Source organism: Taudactylus pleione, unplaced genomic scaffold, assembly GCF_031769625.1.
Source record: "Taudactylus pleione unplaced genomic scaffold, aTauple2 ptg000218l, whole genome shotgun sequence".
Lineage (NCBI taxonomy): Eukaryota > Metazoa > Chordata > Amphibia > Anura > Myobatrachidae > Taudactylus > Taudactylus pleione.
Window position 1 is genome coordinate 2,149,528 of NW_028284620.1, and position 20,023 is coordinate 2,169,550.

A 20,023-nucleotide genomic window follows, 5' to 3' on the forward strand; every position below is an offset into this window, starting at 1 on the left:
TTTCAGGCCCCTATGGTGACTCCTCCACCCTGGGTGGATGTGCTCTCCAACTCCGTGCAAAATTTGGCGGCCGCTTCCTCGGCTTTTCAGTCAATGTTGCAGACTGACATGCCTTCTAGGATTTCAAAACGCCCACTCATGACACGGGCTGCTCAGGTATCGGACTCAGAGGGTTCCTCAGATGATGGGGAGGTCCCTGATGACACTGACTCGGACGCCTCGGTCCAGGAAATGAATACCAAGTCGTCCATTAATGTGCGAGCACTAGTTAGGGCGGTGCGAGCTATTCTTCTTATAGAGGATGAGGCACCGGTTCCTAAGTCGAAGTTTCCTAGTTTCAAAAAAACTAAGGTGGCTTCTGCGGTGTTTCCCCTGTCGGATCAGTTGACGGATCATATGGCGGTAGCTTGGCAGGCGCCCAGTAAGAGATTCCTTCCTCAGAAGCGGTTGGCTTCTAATTACCCCTTCCCTGAGGCACATTGTAAAAAATGGGAAACTCCACCGGCGGTGGATTCCCATGTCACCCGTTTAACTCGGGGCGCCACCTTACCATTACCGTCGATATCCTCGCTGAAGGATCCCACGGACAGGAAAGTTGAGACTTGCTTAAAGTCTATTTACTCCCTCTGCGGGGCGGTGGCCCGACCGTCCATGGTCATCTCCTGGGTGGCCAAGGCCATTGAGGGGTGGGCCAATGCATTGGAAGATACCTTCCCGGACGACGCTCCGGATGTCCAGCGGGCGTTGTTGGGACAAATGAGGGACGCTGCTTCTTACATTGGAGAAGCTTCTTTAGATGCTAGTCTGCTGACCTCGCGGGTATCGGCTGCAGCGGTGTCTGCCCGCCGATCCTTATGGTTGCGGTCCTGGAGAGCGGACTCTGATTCAAAGAAAGGTCTGGAGGCCTTACCTTTCAATGGGGAATTACTATTTGGTCCGGACTTGGACAAAATAGTGGACACCCTGGCTAAATCCAAGTCGGCCTTCCTCCCTTCGGCGGCACTGCCTGCTAAGGTTCGGAGTTCGGCTTTTCGTTCCTTTCGGGTTCAGGGTAAGGCGAAAGGTCAGTCCTTCCCGAGACAGTCTGCGAGTAAGACTGCCTCTAAACCCAAGAAGCAAGCGTGGAGTGCTCGGCGCCCTTCTTCCAAGCAGGAAGATAAACCTGCGCCTGATGGGACGGGCCTCCCTCTGGGGGACCTCAGAGTGGGAGGCCGACTTCTTCTATTTGCCCAGTGCTGGCACAATACCACCACGGATGCCTGGGTTCGAGAAGTGGTCTCCCAGGGGTACGCCCTGTCTTTTTGGCACAGACCACCCCACCAGTTTTTCTGCACAAGTCCTTCTCAGGACAAGACCAAGGCGTTACAGGTTCAGGAGGCTATAGAGTCCTTGCTGAAAGCAGGGGTCATTGTTCCCGTTCCTCTATCACAACGAGGGACGGGGTATTATTCGTCTCTGTTTCTGGTGCAGAAACCCAATGGTTCTCATCGCCCTATCCTCAACTTGAAGTCTCTGAACAAATTCCTCAGGGTTCCCAAGTTGAGGATGGAAACGTTACGTTCCATCATTCTGGCGATGGAACCGGGGGATTACATGGTGTCCCTGGACATCCAGGACGCCTACCTCCATGTTCCGATAGCATCTTCACACCAGCGGTATCTGAGGTTTGCTATCCTTCAACACCACTATCCGTTCCGGGCGCTACCCTTTGGTCTCTCCACGGCACCGAGGGTGTTCACGAAGATTATGGCGGTCATGGCCGCACATCTTCGGAACCAGAATGTACGGCTGCTGCCGTACCTGGACGACCTGTTGCTGGCGAGCTCCCCGGAGGTACTGCTTCAACATCTCCACCTGACGATCGCTTGCCTGCAAGCACACGGGTGGTTGATAAATTGGAAAAAGTCCTCCCTGATTCCATCACAGCGGATGGTTCATTTGGGAGCCCTGCTGGATTCGCGTCAGCAAAGGATCTTCCTGACTCCGGAGAAGGTCGCCTCCTTACAGCTGCGGATATGCAGTTGCCTGAGCCGTTGCCGCCTGTCGGTCCATTCGGCTATGAGAGTTCTGGGGTCCATGGTGTCGACATTCGACATGGTGGAATTTGCCCAGTTCCATTCCCGGCCCCTGCAGGGGCTGATTCTATCGGAATGGAACGGGTTACCTCACCGGATCCGCTCTCAGGTGCTGGTGTTGTCTCCGGACGTTCGGCTATCTTTGGCTTGGTGGCTTCAGACAGCTCATCTGGTCGAGGGGCGCCCATTTTGGATCCCGGACTGGGTTCTGCTCACGACGGATGCCAGTCTCCGGGGTTGGGGGGCAGTGACCGGCTCTTTGTCGCTTCAGGGTCGTTGGTCAGCGGAAGAAGCACTTCTCCCCATCAACATCCTGGAACTGCGGGCAGTTTTCAGGGCCCTGCAGTCGTCCGGCCCCGCTCTTCACGGAAGGGCGGTACAGGTGCAGTCTGACAACGCCACCACGGTGGCGTATATCAATCACCAAGGCGGAACTCGCAGTCAGGCAGCGATGTCGGAGGTGTCTCGTATCCTGACTTGGGCGGAGGGTCACATTCCAGCGATCTCGGCGGTCTTCATCCCCGGAGTCCTCAATTGGGAGGCGGACTTCCTCAGCCGTCACGACGTGCATCCCGGGGAATGGTCGCTTCACCCAGAGGTGTTTCAGCTACTCGTGGACAGGTGGGGACTGCCGGACTGGACTTGATGGCCTCCCGTCACAATCACAAGTTGCCCGTTTACGGGTCAAGGACAAGAGACGCAGGTGCAAGTCTGGTGGATGCGCTGTCGGTGAAATGGACGTTTCACCTGGCGTATCTGTTTCCTCCGATATCCCTGCTTCCTCGGGTTCTGCGGAAATTCAAGCAGGACGGCGGCATGCTCGTGCTGGTAGCTCCGGCGTGGCCCAGACGTCCTTGGTACTCCGATCTCAGGAGCCTCTCCATCGACGCTCCGTACCCTCTTCCTCAGCGTCGGGACCTGTTATCTCAGGGGCCCTGCCTTTACCCGGATCTGGGTCGGCTGTCTTTGACGGCGTGGCTCTTGAGACAGCCGTCTTGAGGTCTCGGGGCTTCTCCAGTTCGGTTATTGGTACCATGCTCAGGGCACGCAAGCCTGCTTCAGCACGGATTTATCACAGAGTGTGGCACACTTACTTTCAGTGGTGTGAGTCCAGACATTATGATCCTCAGGTGTTCCGAGTTTCTAGGATCTTGGAATTTCTTCAGTCAGGATTGGATCTCGGCTTACGCCTTGCATCTCTGAAGGTTCATGTGTCCGCCTTGTCCGTGTGGTTTCAACGGCGGATTGCAATACTACCAGACGTTCACACCTTTTTCCAAGGTGTTCTCAGGATCCAGCCTCCCTTTGTGCCTCCTGTGGCTCCTTGGGACTTGGCGGTTGTGCTACGGGTCCTGCAGGGTCCTCCGTTTGAGCCTCTTGAGGCGGTGGAGCTCAAGTGGCTGACATTTAAGACGGTTTTTCTCCTGGCAATTGCTTCGGCCAGGAGGGTGTCTGAATTGGGGGCGCTTTCCTGTCGCCCTCCTTTCCTGATTTTTCACCAGGACAGAGCGGTGCTCCGCACTCGTCCTGAGTTTTTGCCCAAAGTGGTCTCGAAGTTCCATATTAATCAGGAACTTGTTGTGCCAGCTTTTCAGTCCCCTGATCTTTCAGCTGGTGAGACTTCCTTAGATGTGGTCCGGGCGCTTAGAATTTATGTAGACCGGACGGCTTCGGTTAGGAAGTCTGATTCCTTGTTTATCCTCTTTGGTTTTCACAAGAGGGGTTGGCCTGCCAACAAACAAACGTTAGCCCGTTGGCTTCGTTCCGTTATTTGTGAGGCTTATGCACAGGAGGGCTTACCTGTGCCAGCCTCTGTTAAGGCTCATTCCACTCGTTCTGTGGGTCCCTCTTGGGCTGCTAGACGTGGCGCTTCTGCTGTTCAGCTGTGTAAGGCGGCCACTTGGTCTTCAATTCAAACGTTTTTGAGGTTCTATGCGTTTGACACCTTTGCCTCTCAGGATGCATCCTTTGGGCGCCGGGTACTCCTTTCAGCACAGGAGCATCCCCGCCCTTAGTTGTACTGCTTTGGGACATCCCCAAGGTCAACCCTGTGGACCCTGAAGTAGAAAACAAGAGATATGGTAAGAACTTACCTTTGTTATCTCTGTTTCTACGAAGTCCATAGGGTCCACAGGGCGCCCGCCCTGACGCACCTGGTTTCAAATGGGCTGTGTGGCTGGTCACCGGTTTTCCGTCTCCCAATTCTGTGAGTATGGTTTCTTGTGTGTTCCAGTCTTCCTTCTCTCTGTTTGTTTAGTCTCCTCCTCCGGCCTTGGCTGCTTACCAACTGAGGTGCTGTGGCCGGGGGCGGGGTATAGAGGAGGACTGACCCAAGTGCATCCTGGGAGCAGCTAAAGCTTTAACTGCGTGGTGCCCATGGATCCAGATCCAGCTATACCCCAAGGTCAACCCTGTGGACCCTATGGACTTCGTAGAAACAGAGATAACAAAGGTAAGTTCTTACCATATCTCTTGTTTTTAGAGAGAGAGCTAAAGTACCAACCAGTAGCTACTGTCATTTTTCAAACCCATCCTGTAAAATGACAGGAGCTGATTGGTTAGTACTTTATCTTTCTCCACTTTATATCAAAGGTTTGATACACCTCCTCCAGATCTGTCCTCAAGTCACCTTAATAGTCCAAGTTTAAGGATATGCATGCTTGTGCATAGGTGGTATAATCCAGCTGACTGAGGTACTAATTAAGTCACCTGTGCTTAACCATGGATATCCTTAAAACCTGGACTGTTATGGTACTTTGAGGACATAGTTTGGGAACCACTGCTGTAGACCTAAACCAGACAAACTGTTCAATTGTAATCTATTGTGCAGATTGCTAGGTGTCAAAACAGCTTGGCCCCTACATTTTTAAGAGTTTTTTTTTTTTTTTTTTCTATAACTAAATTATGAATAATTTCGTCACATATATGAAGACCTTGAAAGCAGCTAGATATGGATGTACACCTTCATGTTACATATTACGGTCATTTGGGAGTAGCTTGTATTTAGTTTAAAACATTTAACTAAAACTAATGATTTGAATGTTCTATATTTATTGCAGGATGATGCTAATAATGACCCTCAGTGGTCTGAAGAACAACTAATTGCTGCTAAACTCACTTGTGCAGGACTTCTCATTGGCCAGGCGGAGGTGGACATCATGAATCATTCCACAGTGGCCATCTTTGAGATTCTGGAAAAAGCATGGTCGACACAGGATTGCACCCTAGTAGACATGAAGGTAAATCAACTGCAAAATGAGAATTATTGTTTGTTTTTTTATTTTTTTGTTGTAATTTCTTAAAAAAATTTTTTATATAATTTTAAACCAGATTGAATTTGGTGTGGACGTGACCAAAAAAGAAATTGTCCTTGCTGATGTGATTGATAATGACTCATGGCGTCTGTGGCCATCAGGAGACAAGACCCAGCAGAAAGATAAGCAGGTGCGTAGGTCTGGCCCCTTTTTCTGTAAGACTGCATGGGGGGCATTGAAAACCACACTATGGGGGATATCCAAAATCCTCTTTTTGCCGATCGTTTTGGTCGAAATAGGATATTTCTCCTGAAAACACTCAGGTCAGAGATAAGCTCGAGGACCTATGTTTTCACCGTTTAGGTGGTGAAAAAAACTGCACTTATCGTGGATTATTTTTCAGGACACGTCCCGAAAAATATCCACGATAAGTGCCGGCGTCGGGCGGCACTTCAGGCTAATTGAATAGCCCAGCAGCGATCAATTAGCAGCGCTACTAATTGGATACCCCGTTAAGTGTTACATACAGAAGTAATCTCCTATAATGGCTCCCTGTGCATTAGTTTTATGAAGGCACTAAACCGCTATGGAAAGATCCTGCACAATCTGCATGTAGTTCCTTTTTAAAAATGGTGACTGATGGACTTGTCTGTGCTGTTTTATCCCTGCCCCCTCCAACATTGAGATGCATATTAGGGACCTAAATATGTTAAACCTATTCATCAGTGTCTCGGCTTCTAAATGCACTTTGTAGAAATAATGTGATTCACCAGCGTGACAGTTTGGCAGTCAAGGCGCTTTTATTGTCCTGCAGTTGTTGCCTTAAATGTATTTTATTTTTATTTGTTTTTCTTCTGACGCTTGTATGTTTTTTCCCAGACATACCGAGATCTAAAGGAAATTACACCAGAAGCTATGCAGGTGGTGAAAAGAAATTTTGAATGGGTTGCAGACAGAGTGGAGGTAAGAACTCTAATGATCATCATATTGCTTAAGGTGCATACACACGTAACGATTTAACTAGAACGATGTCGTTATTCAATCGTTGAAAAAATCGTTCAGTTTGTGAGTGATGATGATGAATGATTATCGTTCATGCACGTTCCTGTTTGTAGTTCATTCTTCCTGACCAACTGAATGATTTTCATTAAGGGAAGTTACAAAAATCGTTTGTAGTTAAAAAAAATCGTTCATTAAGGTGCATACACACTAGACAATATGCTCCCTGAGCGATATCGTCTAGTGTGTAACTGACAGGGTGTGCTCAATGTCGGTCATGATCACTCCTGCTGAACGAAATCATCCCCCCGATATCATATCCTTCCCCAACATGCAGCAACCTGACCATATCGTCAGGTTGGCCTGCATGTTTGTCCAATGAACGATAAAGACTAACTACCTGTGGGAACGCGCATCGTTCGTCCATCGTTATCCATCATTTAGGTAAAAATAATGGACGATAACGCTAACTTTATCGTTCAGTCGTCCACTTTAATCGCCCAGTGTGTGTGCGCCTTTACACTTTAGAAAATCTGACAGAAAATTGTTGGTAACAAAATCGTTACGTGTGTATGCACCTTTAGATTTGATATCCATTTCCCATACCGTGTAAATGGCATTGGTTGGAAATGATACTGTTAGTTGCTGTAATGGCAGATGCTTTATTTCCACATGTGACATGTTTATCTGGGACAGTAAAAAGCTGCATAAATCTATTCAAGGAACTGTAAATTGTGCTATATACCTGGATTATTGAACTAGTCTAAAGCTGGCCACATATCTAAAGATCATCTATCCAACCAGCCAACTAGTTGATTGGTTGGAATGAAAATCTGGTGAAGTATGAAAGCAAATGACAATCAGCAATTTGCTCCCAAACGCCGGAAAATGGACAAAAACTGTTTGAACACATTGTTTAGATCAGACAAGTTTGTTAAATGTTTGAACAACCATTTTCATCAGTTTTCTGGTATTTAGGAGCAAATTGCTGATTGTCATTTACTCCCATACGTTACCAGATTTTCATTCCAACCAATCAACTAGTTGGCTGGTTGGACAGATATTCTTTTAGATGTGTGGCCATTTTAAGATTAAAAAGAAAAAAAAAAAAAAGTTCTTCAAAGTTCAATTATTCTATTATGATGCATAATTTGTTAGTATTTTCCACCTTCATAACATGCACAGGCTATGAATTATGTAAAGCCATGTTTGGTTGCTAAAAGGAAACACATGATTAAGTACATGAATTGTCACATGCTCCTGTTTGGGGTGTAATCCAATCACAAGGCAGCACAATTCTGCCTGTGAATGGGGGAAGGCACTGGTCTTGTGACTGCAGTTAATTTGCTAAATCTTCACAAACCAGTTCTACCAGTGGCTTTATGTTGCAGTGAGGCCGATGGCAAATCGGGCTATGAAATTACAAATTTTGAGATTGACAGTAAAACACTTCTCCTGTGACAGGAACTCTGGTGTATGGGGGAGTTGCGGGGATCAGATATGCTACACTTGTGTAATAAATGCTGAGTTTCTGTAGCCATGACTGATATCAGAATAATTGTGTTTAGATCAGTATTGCGTTGCTACTAACTAAAGTGCCTTTTTTATTTTCTTTTTGTCTTGCATTTAGCTGTTACTGACCAGTGAGAGCCAAGGAAGGGTGGTTGTGTTGATGGGGTCAATTTCTGATCTGGTACATTGTGAGAAAATCAAAAAGTCCTGTGCAAACTATGGAATCCCATGTGAGCTGAGGGTAACCTCTGCCCATAAAGGCCCTGATGAAACCCTGAGGATTAAGTCTGAGTATGAAGGTAATAAATGTAGTGTGAGGAAAGGTCTCAATTAAATATCTCTTCTTTTATATTGCCGCTTCTCTCGCCACATTGTGTAAGTGGGATGCAAGAACAGCTGCTGTTTACTCATGTTAGGTGAAACCATGGGTAGGTGCCACAGATGAGGCAAAAAAAAAAAAAAAGTTTTTTATTAGGCATACATTGATGTAAACAGAATGGCTTAAACACAGCAGGACAACTTGCAGTTTTTTGGGGTTTTTTTTTTTTCTATTTCAAGCCGCACTAATATATACAGCAGCAATGACAACTGAAACTGGTCATACTCTGAGATGCAGCAGCGTTTACACAAACTATTCGTCTGCAGAAGTCCTTAAAGTGAGATTAATCTCTTGGCCATATAGCTTGCAAAAGCTTATTTGGTTGTGGTGATAAACTTTGACACTTGTATCATCCAAAGAAGAGGGAGAAAAACAGACTTTTCTCCATTTTATTAGGGCACAGGTTCTCAAACTGTCCTCAGGACCCCAAACTGCATGTTTTCCAGGTCTTCTCACAGAATCACAAGTGAAATAATTAGTTCCACCTGTGGATCCTTTAAAATGTGTCAGTGAGTAATGAGTATACCTGTGCACCTGCTAGGTGACCTGGAAAACATGACCTGTGTGGGGTCCTGATGAGAGTTTGAGAACCACTGCATTGGGGTATAGAGGTGAATGTAGGGAATAGTGAGAAATGTGGACTCATAATGTTGGTTTGAGTGCTATATAATTCATTTGACAATGTGCTGCCAACTTCTTGTCTTTGTTTGAAAATGTTGCCTGATGTTTAGCTGGATGAAGGGTGGTGACTAACACTATTGCACCTGCTGTGAAAGTGGCTTTTAAACTCTTTACCCTTTTATGTTTGATCTCCTCCTCAAATCGTGTTCTAGGGATCTGTAGTAAAGGATCTCTTGACATCTTCTCTGTTGGCTATTTAACATCAGAAATGACTGATCAGACAAAGCTGATTTGTATGTATCCATAGACTGACTTCCCCATTCTTCATATATTGATCTTTTTCATATGGATAAATCGGGGTGGAATTGCCTGCATGCTACATATATTGTCCCTTGCAGTTCAAATGCTTTTGTCTGTTTAATTATGTTTGAGACCATATAGTACTGGCATAAAGTGAATACCTAGATCCCAACTGTTCCACTAACTAGTCATTTTCTATTTCCCGTCAGGTGATGGCATTCCGACAGTGTTTGTTGCAGTTGCTGGTAGAAGCAATGGCTTGGGTCCTGTGCTCTCGGGAAACACAGCTTATCCAGTTATTAACTGTCCTCCCCTTACTGCAGACTGGGGGGCGCAGGATGTCTGGTCTTCCCTAAGAATGCCCAGTGGTAAGTTAAACCATGTGTGGAGTTCTGTATAGTGCATACTGTCCATGCACAGGAAACTACATTTGGCACAAGACTTAAATAAAACCATTCCTTTCTCCTTCATCCACTAGGGGACACTGGAGTTCAAGACAGTGGGGTATAGACGGTGGTAGAGCAGAGCCTGGCACTTTAAATAATTTAGAAGTGTGACTGGCTCCTCCCCCTCTATGCCCCATCAGCCCCAGTTTTTAGAATGTGCCCGAGAGAGCCGGTCGCACATCAGGCTGTCTCCAGCCTTTCTTATTTAGTTTTAGTTTTTATTAACAAGCATTGAGGACAGGCAGGCTGCTTACTGTGGCAGTCTGCCTGCTACGTGGGAGCCGCCGGGAAAGGCACCACACGGCTACTGCAGCCTGTGTCCGGTGACCTAGAGGAGGGGGCACACACCTGGAGTCATCGGACTCTGCGAGGACCCGCCACTGCTGACACCGGCATGTGTCCGGGTTCCTCGCCGCCCCCTCAGCCCAGCATCCCGGCCGCAGCAGTCCGTGAGTATAACCACTGCTCCTGATAGCAGGAGCAGTGGATGCATAGCTGGGCTCAGTGACATAATGTCACTGTTAGGAGACCCGACCATCCCCCCGCACGCACCCGAGTCCCTTATCGGGTAACAGAAGGTGCTAAGTGGGCCCGAAGAACGCGCTGCAGGGCTGTCGCGACTTAATGGCTCCTTCCAGCACCCGCTGCTGCTCTCAGCAGGCAGTGTCCGGGTCTAGGGCTTATCCATAGTCGGCCAGTTACTAATGTAACGCTGACAGGACATCGCGGTCCCGGCTAGCGGGAGTGGAGCTTATTACCAGCGGCCATAGCATCAGCCGCCTATTCCGAATGGCGCGTCCTGCTTATCTAGCGGCGCCATTTGTAGTCGGGCTCTCCCTCCTGCCATATTAAGACCTCGCTACAGAAGGTACATGTGTAGCGCTGGGGTAGGCGCGCTGAACGCCTGCCGCATGCGGGCGCCTACCATTTCCTCTATCAGGCTGCCTGTTCTGTGCAGCCGGCCAGTCCTGGACAAGGAGTTTATTAAGAGAGACCCACCACGGCTTACAGTGGTCAGTGTCCGGGTCTCTGATTATAGGGAGTGGCGCGATGGCAGCGTTTAGGTCCCCGTTGCACCGCTCACCCTCCCACCCTGTGCACCCGCTATGCAAGGCTTCTGGACTTACTCTCCGGATAAGTGCACTCCAACTGGGCTATGTGCACTATAACAGGCGGGCTAGGGTATCTCCAGCTTAGGAGGTAGGCAGGCACAAGTGTGTCCCATCAGGGAGAGATTACACACAGCAAGGTGTCCCTATGCTACAGCTTGTTTTGCAGCACATGGAAGCATCCACAGTAGAAGAACTACAGGTACCAGCATAGCATGTACGCCGCAAGGGAGGAAGCACAAGCACTGCCTTGGCTATTTAGCAGCTCTCCTCAGAGCAGGCTTCCCTGTTATCCCTAGTCTATAGTAACAGGCTAATAGTACCAGCGCAAGGCTCGGATCCTGCCGCTGCCTTTTCTGTGTGGAGTTTGTATGTTCTCCATGTGCTGGCAGCACTGCCTTAGCTATCAGCTTCTCTCCTCATCTAAATATCAGGAGGAGATGCCGCGTCCCGCAGCTCCTGGCTGGGCTGAGCAGGCTTCCCTGTTAGCTACTGCATAGCATAGAGCTAATAGCCTTACGTTATACAATGCAGCGCTGTATGACGTCACGCTGCTACCACAGCAGCACAACTTCAGTGCTCCCGTGAGTTAGCCCCTCTCCTGTCTTGCAGGAGAAACGTTGGTTTATGCGCAGTGTTGCGTCAGGAGCCTTGATGGCTCCCCGTATTCCCGGCACTGACCGGACCTTCAACTACTCCGCTTATACGATTAAGGGGGCTAGCAGCGCTATGCTGAGAAGTGTACCAGTTTGCGCACACACAGCGTGGTATTCATGATCAAACAGCGTTCCCTGCTTCCCTTTTAAGGACAGTAGTTATTGCTGCACACAAGCAGTATAGCGCAGGCACTACCTGCAGCAGGAAGTGCTTTAGCGCGCGTCCCTTACGCCTACCACACTGCGAGTGCTTCAGCAAGGGTTGCCTGTCCTTGTATGACAGGAGTTTAGTACTAGCTACAGTGGATAGCTGGTCGCTAGCGGTAGACTAGCCCCATCCCGCTTTTACACTATGACACCGTGTTAAGCGGTTCTGAAAGGGGCCAGTTGTTCAGCCTATGCATCACGGCTAGAAGCGATGTGCTGATATTCTTCCAGGACCGGTGCACAAACGCAGTCCTGCCAATTGCAGCGCCGCTTGGTTTACCCAGTCAGGCTCCCCTTCGTTCTGTAACATAGGGCGCCTAGATTAATCTAAGGGCCTGTTATGTATCATAGCCTCATGGTGTATTAGCTCCACTGTTATGGTGCTGCTGCCAGAACTTATGGTCATAGCATACCCTTCACCCAAGGTTAGCACATTTTTGCGTCCCATCCCCAGGCTTATGCCTCACATTTGGCTTCCCATGCATTTGTGGATACCATTTTAGGCTGGTCTTAAAACCTTTCTCCCCAGTTTTCTGTGCTTACCTTAGAAGGTATGCATAGGTGCATCTTTTTATATCATGTGTTCCCTTTGGCAGCACATACAGGAAGAGGTTAGTGACGCACAGCTGGTGTGGTTGTTGGCGTTGCTGCCTCACAGCGCTGGGGTCTTCCTGTTGATTCTCACTTCAAAAAATGGGTTCATCTGGTGTTAAGATGGCTCATCTGAAAAGGCGAGTACGCCAGTAACAGAAGGGTCCCAGGATCGAAACCAGTCTGGGACAGCACACTGCTAAAATATCCTGCCCCTACGCCGTAGCAGAATGACGGCCACCTGCGGCACATGATCAGTCTATGTATGTATATTGTGTTTTATACTAGCCCTGCTGTATAACACACATGCTGGAGTGATTTTGTCCTTGGGCTCAATTCCTTCCATGGCTTCAATTATTGTTCATGTTCTAATTTTAAAATGTTACGTCACCTACTAAATTTGTATGTAGGTAAGCGTATCCATTTGTGGATATCGCTTCTTTCCTTATCGTAGGAGCAGCGGTAGGATCTGTTCTTATCAATTTATGTCTAATACCTAGCATATTGATAGAAGGAGGCTGCGTTTGGAGGCTGGACTCCTGATGCGGTAGTTTGTATAATGACTACGCTTTACACTATCTCTCCCTGGGGATTGGGTTGTGTGTGCATATACATATATATATTTGTGTATATGGGTAGAATGCCTATACTTCCACAATCATTAGGTTTACCTATAATCCACACAAGGGAAGCCGCCTGGGATTACCAGAAGCTGTAGGCTATATCCCTACATATTAATATTATAGGGTGGCTCTATAAACTAGTCATGTGCTGCAGCTTACATGGTGATAGTCACAATTCTCTAAGGCATTGCTTCTAGTATGGATCCTAGACATGTCACATGTATATAAAGTTATGTACTTCCACCCTCCTGGAGTTCTAGTTCCATTCCTACCAGTTATACGGCACCCCGTTTCGGGGGACCTATTATCATTACAGTGATGCACTGGGTAGTAAACTTGTAAGACGCCCATTTCTTGTATGAATATTTCCTAATAATTGGGAAACAAAAACCTGTGTTTTGTTTAAACTACTGGGGTTATCACTATTGATATCTCCCTTCTTTACTTGGGATAACCAACTCGTTCTATGTCTAAGTACAGGTACTCTTCTCAGTATCTATTCCGGTACTACATATTATTGTAGCATATCTCAATAAAATGGGTCTAAAGTGCCCTTAGGTACAATTCATATCTGGTAGGCCTAGGGCCACTTGCCGATATAGGCAGGGTCAGACCTGAGTTATATTAGACTGGTGGGCATAAGACGCACTTCACCAATAGAAATATTTATGCAAGGATACTTAAATTAGCAGACCGTTTTTGGGGTTGTATGTATAATCTAACACGGCTATACAGATACACGTCTCTAATGGAACAGGCTCAGGTATAGAGTCCTGTTCTACGACCTTCTTGTCTCGACTAAAATTTTGCTAGTTTCCACAGTGTTTTCTACTGCACATCTCCAGACTGAAGTCTGTGCTGTAGAGCAATTGGTCTTAGCCCACTGAAGCTACTCTCTATACCTAATGTGGTGGGTTGCTGTGTGATGGTAAAGGTCAGTGACATTCTACATAGCGTCCAGAGGGATTCTGGTCGCTCAAAGGTAAGAGCTTACTAATGCCTCGGATGATGCTCCTAATTCATGCAACCTGACATACATAGCTTTATTCTCCCTTACGCACCCTAGCTGCTGTCCTAGCAGCCATCCGCTCTTTTAATCAGTTGGCTCTACACTATAGAGTTTTCCTGGACTGTGGGTGGTGCATAATTACAACACTGGATTGGCGACACTATTCTACTAGAACCTGTTAAGGTTCTGGACCGAAGCACACCTATAGGCTATTGCACATCTTTACATAAGTGTGATCTGCGCAGGGGACCTGGTTGGGTTCCTGTTCAGTATCTGTTGATATTTTTATCACACTCATATGGTTGTCCTAGTGCTCTGGCCTTGTTGTATGGGATGCTTCCCTATATTGATAGCTCTCCCTGGGTGGCTGTTGCATTCGTGCTGTTTTACTGTTAGATTCCTGGTTGTTTTCATACTATGTTCGGGCCAGCAGTTGATACTGACTACGCACTTACATCATGTTGGAAGTTGTCTGTTATTTCCTTTTAACGGCAGCATTTCAGCTCCTGTTTTATCCCTGTTTTCAAAATGGGTTGTACTTCCGTCTGACCCTCTGAAAGGTATTGTAGTCTCAATCCTCTCTCTCTCTCTTTCGCCTCGGTCTCACGCCCAGTGGGATCTCCACTCGTTGGAGACTTCTATGGTCTAGCCCTTCCACTGGTTAACAACTTTGTTGTAGTTGGACCTCAAGGATGGTTCGGGGCGACTGTTCAGTCTTGTCTTTTGCCTCCCTGCATACTCTTGTTGGGAGTCTGTGGACAGGATCAGCTCTATCTGTAGTTTGGTATTGTTATACTTTTATATATACGATTATGTCCAGCAGTGCTGGGATTCTGCTGTCTGCGGCTGCTGCAGCTGCCTGTTTAGACTCTAGTAAGGTTCTCGAGTTTGTGCTCGTTTACTGCCCTTCTCCTATAGATTCTTGTTGGGGCTCTGCCACCAACAGTCCGGTTTGGTCCATTTCAGCTGAGATTACAGATTCTGACGTTTCCCACCTGTGTTTGTTCTCTCAACAGCTGTTCTGTTCCTTTTGACTTGCACTGTAAGTTGTGGAATTTTCTGTGACTGTTTAGTGAGGAGTAGTGTTTGTCTCCTGTGCTACGACACTTGTTCCTCAGCTTCCGCTGGGCCTCAGGTTCTTGGCGGTCCCTGTTTCGGTTTGGCCAAGGGATCAGCAAGTTCTCCGCGCTCCCACCCGGGAGGTTGGCTTTGGGACGTCCCCACTGTCTTGAACTCCAGTGTCCCCTAGTGGATGAAGGAGAAAACAGGATTTTGGTACTTACCGATAAATCCCTTTCTCCGATTCCACAGGGGACACTGGACGCCCGCCCAGCGCTGCGTACCTGCCGTTTTGTTTGGTTTCTATAGTTGTGTGACTGCATGTGTTCCCTGCAGTGGGTTCCTCTGTTCTACTTCAGTCGGTCTTGTTCCGTTCTGTGGTCTTCTCCTTTTCCTCTTTTTTTTTTTTTTTTTTTTTTTCCTGTTGTCCTCCGTCTCCTCTCGGGCTCAGTTCTTAAACTGGGGCTGATGGGGCATAGAGGGGGAGGAGCCAGTCACACTTCTAAATTATTTAAAGTGCCAGGCTCTGCTCTACCACCGTCTATACCCCACTGTCTTGAACTCCAGTGTCCCCTGTGGAATCGGAAAAAGGGATTTATCGGTAAGTACCAAAATCCTGTTTTTGTCTGTATGCAGGTCTCGGCTGTTCCACTGTGCTGTCTCCAGAAGCAGCGGCTCAGTTTGCTGCTCAGATATTTGGGTTGAACAATCACTTGGTGTGGTCCAAGTTGCGCTCGTGCACCCTGAACACATGGATTTCTCTTAAGCAAGCAGATGTGAAGCTGAGAGCGTGCAGCATGTAACGCTGCCTAGAATACATGCTCCTCATTGTATAACAATTAAACTTCCTTTTCTAAACTCTGTTGTGACTTGAGTGTTTTCTGAGCTGCAACCAGTAATTACATTGGTAGGCTGGTAATGTACTCTGGCATATTCACAATCTTGTCTAAGACACAAAAGTGCTGTTTCTTCTCAATGTGCTGGTATTTCAGTTGGCCAGAGCACTCCTTCCTTGTGACTTGGAAGTTGAGTAGCAAATGCATAAGGACCTATGAAAACTGGGTCTATGCACCACATATTAATCTGTAAAACTCATCCAGCTCTGTCTTGCAATAGAAGAGCATTTTCTAACACCCCATTCAGCTAAGAGCGGCTGATTAAATGGAGTGAGAACCCCGCTCCAGAGTTATTGGTCACAAATGTCCCAGTGTGCAAATGTAAGTAATTAGCAGACTTTAGCTGGCCGTACATCCGCCAGCTATCCTTCCAACCAGCCAACTGGTAGCTGTTTAGAACAATAACCGACCAGTGTGTGGGAGCAAATGATTGGCCTTCTCAACAAAATCTCTGCTTCTGGCATGTGAATATCTGTTATCACCTAATTTAGGGATGCTGAATTCAGTGCAAAAATCAGATTTTCTCTCATGTCACATATAAGATACACACCTCACAAAAGCAGTAATAGCTATATCTGAAAACGGTAAGATAAAGTTTCAACTAATCTCTATAGAATTTAAATATTTTCATTGTATTCATTTATAAAATACTAATAACTGCAGAAATGGTTAAAAAATGCAGAAACTAAATTCCAGTCCACATTTAGCTGTAATGTAATTGAATATAAGATAAAATGTAAAGTCACTTTGCATTAGGGAAAGAGGATGTTGACGCTTTCCGTGTGCATAGGGTCTTCTTGGTCTCTAAAAAGGAACCAGCAGTTCCCCCATTATTGCAGGGTCCCAGCCTCCTTGGGAGCAATGCTCCATTGTTAGAATATCTTGGTGAAAACTTCCCCGTTAATCACTTACACTACCCAGGCTGTTAAAGTCTAGATGGGAATGTAAAAAAGTGAATTTAAAGTGACATTCTACAACCTATATTCTTGTAGTTGTTTGTTTACAATGGATACATACTATAGTTGGCTTTTCTACTTCAGGGTCCATAGGGGGTCCACAGGGTTGACCTTGGGGTTATAGCTGGAACAGGATCCATGGGCACCACACAGTTAAGCTTTTAGCTCCTAGGATGCACTTGGGTCCTCCTCTATACCCCGCCCCCGAGCCACAGGCACCTCAGTGTAAGCTGGTGCCCGGCCGGAGTCGGTCACCGCGCAGGGGGGCTGCAGGAGCAGCCCCCAGAAGCTTTTATTTTAAGTTAGATTTTATTTATTTTAATCTCTTTTTACTACAGATGGCAGCGAAGGGCTGTCTGTACAGACGCCCACGCTGCCGCTCTGATCCCCGACTGGCGCCGCGACGCCAGTACTGATCTGGGGATCGCGGAGGGAGGGCAGAGTCCGTACTAGTCGGACTCTGTCTACCTCCCAGGACTGCTGCCGGAGTCGCCGGGGATGCAGGTAAGCCGCGGGGCATGCCTTAAATGCAGTCCTTTAGCCTCCGGTCCTGGGGACAGACCGGAGGCTGCTGGCAGTGGCGGCGGGCCCCCCCCATAACCCGTGGGACCACTAGACCACCAGGGATAAAGGGGCAAGCGGGAAGCCAGCATCCCTGGGGTTATGGCCAGCCAGGGGAGGAAGCCTTCCCTGTCAGCGGCTCCTCCCCTCAGCTCAGCGCGCCTTTCAGCACGCAGTCTGGCGTCGCTGAGCTGCAGATTACTCGGCCACTCCTCCTCTGAGGTCTCCAGCGGCCATTTTCTCACAGTGGCGGCGCAGATCTCTCAGGGAGCATGCGGACCGGTCCCCCTGTGTACCTCTCCCCTGATTAAGGACAGTGTACACAGCACTATAGCCCTCCCAGACACTGAATCTGGGCAGGTTGATTGTAGTGTAAAGGTGCAGTGAGTATTACTTCTGCATGGTATGTGACTTTTGCTAGTGCTGCCTGTCTGTGCTTATTTTCTGCTTACTGTCAGCTTATACCTATCCCTTTACTTCTCCTACAAGCCCTACAGGTGTGTGGGGGAGGGGCGTTTCTACTGACCTCACTTATATAGATCACGTATTTGTGAGGTCCGTCACATACAGTTGTGTGCTACTCAGTGCCATATTGTGGGCTGTTGTTCAGCACACCGGTGAGAGCGTTTTACTTCTACCCTGGTGCCAGATATATAATATATTCTGTCATGTCAGACGAGGAGGTTGAGCGCTCAGTGGCTCCGATGTTGGCCTCCTGCGGACGCTGTTCTGCAGGAGTGGATAGGGAGGATTTGTCACAGGAGGGTCTGTGTAGTCGGTGCCAGGTGGCTCCTGGCCCATCCAGACCTTCTCTGACGCAGGAACCACCGTGGGCGATGTTTTCTCAAGTGCTGGTGTCTATTGCGGACCGTCTATCGGTCCCGACTGCTCTCCCTACTAGGGCGTTACCCCAGCCGACCATCCCCCATTCCCCGGGTGTCCCGCAGTTATTGCGGAGTCCTCCTGGGTCTCAGTCGGTGGGTCCCTATGCGGGGTTGCCTATGTATATACAGGCTTCTCCTGTGCCGCAGCAGCCTGTGGTACCTTTTCAGGCCCCTATGGTGACTCCTCCACCCTGGGTGGATGTGCTCTCCAACTCAGTACAAAATTTGGCGGCCGCTTCCTCGGTTTTTCAGTCAATGTTGCAGACTGACATGCCTTCTAGGGTTTCAAAACGCTCACTCATGGCACGGGCTGCTCAGGTATCGGACTCAGAGGGTTCCTCAGATGATGGGGAGGTCCCTGATGACACTGACTCTGACGCCTCGGTCCAGGAAATGGATACCAAGTCGTCCATTAATGTGCGAGCACTGGTTAGGGCGGTGCGAGCTATTCTTCTTATGGAGGATGAGCACCGGTTCCTAAGTCGAAGTTTCCTAGTTTCAAAAAAACTAGGGTGGCTTCTGCGGTGTTTCCCCTGTCGGATCAGTTGACGGATCATATGGCGGTAGCTTGGCAGGCGCCCAGTAAGAGATTCCTTCCTCAGAAGCGGTTGGCTTCTAATTATCCCTTCCCTGAGGCACATTGTAAAAAATGGGAAACTCCACCGGCGGTGGATTCCCATGTCACCCGTTTAACTCGGGGCGCTACTTTACCATTACCGTCGATATCCTCGCTGAAGGATCCCACGGACAGGAAAGTTGAGACTTGTTTAAAGTCTATTTACTCCCTCTCCGGGGCGGTGGCCCGACCGTCCATGGCCATCTCCTGGGTGGCCAAGGCCATTGAGGGGTGGGCCAATGCATTGGAAGATACCTTCTCGGATGACGCTCCGGATGTCCAGCGGGCGTTGTTGGGACAGATGAGGGATGCTGCTTCTTACATTGGAGAAGCTTCTTTAGATGCTAGTCTGCTGACTTCGCGGGTATCGGCTGCAGCGGTGTCTGCCCGCCGATCCTTATGGTTGCGGTCCTGGAGAGCGGACTCTGATTCAAAGAAGGGCCTGGAGGCCTTACCTTTCAATGGGGAATTACTATTTGGTCCGGACTTGGACAAAATTGTGGATACCCTGGCTAAATCCAGGTCAGCCTTCCTCCCTTCGGCGGCACTGCCTGCTAAGGTTCGGAGTTCGGCTTTTCGTTCCTTTCGGGTTCAGGGGAAGGCGAAAGGTCAGTCCTTCCCGAGACAATCTGCGAGTAAGACTGCCTCTAAGCCCAAGAAGCAAGCCTGGAGTGCACGGCGCCCTTCTTTAAAGCAGGAAGATAAACCTGTGGCCTGATGGGACGGGCCTCCCTCTGGGGGACCTCAGAGTGGGAGGCCGACTTCTTCTATTTGCCCAGTGCTGGCACAATACCACCACGGATGCCTGGGTTCGAGAAGTGGTCTCCCAGGGGTACGCCCTGTCTTTTCGGTACAGACCACCCCACCAGTTTTTCTGCACGAGTCCTTCTCAGGACAAGACCAAGGCGTTACAGGTTCAGGAGGCTATAGAGTCCTTGCTGAAAGCAGGGGTCATTGTTCCCGTTCCTCTATCACAACGAGGGACGGGGTATTATTCGTCTCTGTTTCTGGTGCAGAAACCCAATGGTTCTCATCGCCCTATCCTCAACTTGAAGTCTCTGAACAAATTCCTCAGGGTTCCCAAGTTCAGGATGGAGACGTTACGTTCCATCATTCTGGCGATGGAACCGGGGGATTACATGGTGTCCCTGGATGTCCAGGACGCCTACCTCCATGTTCCGATAGCACCTTCGCACCAGCGGTATCTGAGGTTCGCTATCCTTCAACACCACTATCAGTTCCGGGCGCTACCCTTTGGTCTCTCCACGGC

The 20,023-nt window shown here is 48.4% G+C and overlaps 1 protein-coding gene across 3 annotated transcripts in view; it reads left to right on the top strand.

Annotated features, from left to right (window-relative positions):
- LOC148517356 (multifunctional protein ADE2-like) overlaps positions 1-15,698 on the top strand; it is a 69,629-nt gene extending 53,931 nt beyond the window's left edge. For all 3 annotated transcript variants that reach the window (XM_088478738.1, XM_088478737.1, XM_088478736.1), the window contains 6 exons: positions 5,135-5,314; positions 5,406-5,519; positions 6,209-6,292; positions 7,959-8,139; positions 9,350-9,508; positions 15,477-15,698. In XM_088478738.1, coding sequence (XP_088334864.1) covers positions 5,135-5,314; positions 5,406-5,519; positions 6,209-6,292; positions 7,959-8,139; positions 9,350-9,508; positions 15,477-15,643 — 885 coding nt within the window. In that variant the 3' untranslated portion in view covers positions 15,644-15,698. The remainder of the gene's footprint in view (positions 1-5,134; positions 5,315-5,405; positions 5,520-6,208; positions 6,293-7,958; positions 8,140-9,349; positions 9,509-15,476) is intronic.
- The last annotated feature ends 4,325 nt before the right edge of the window (positions 15,699-20,023 follow it).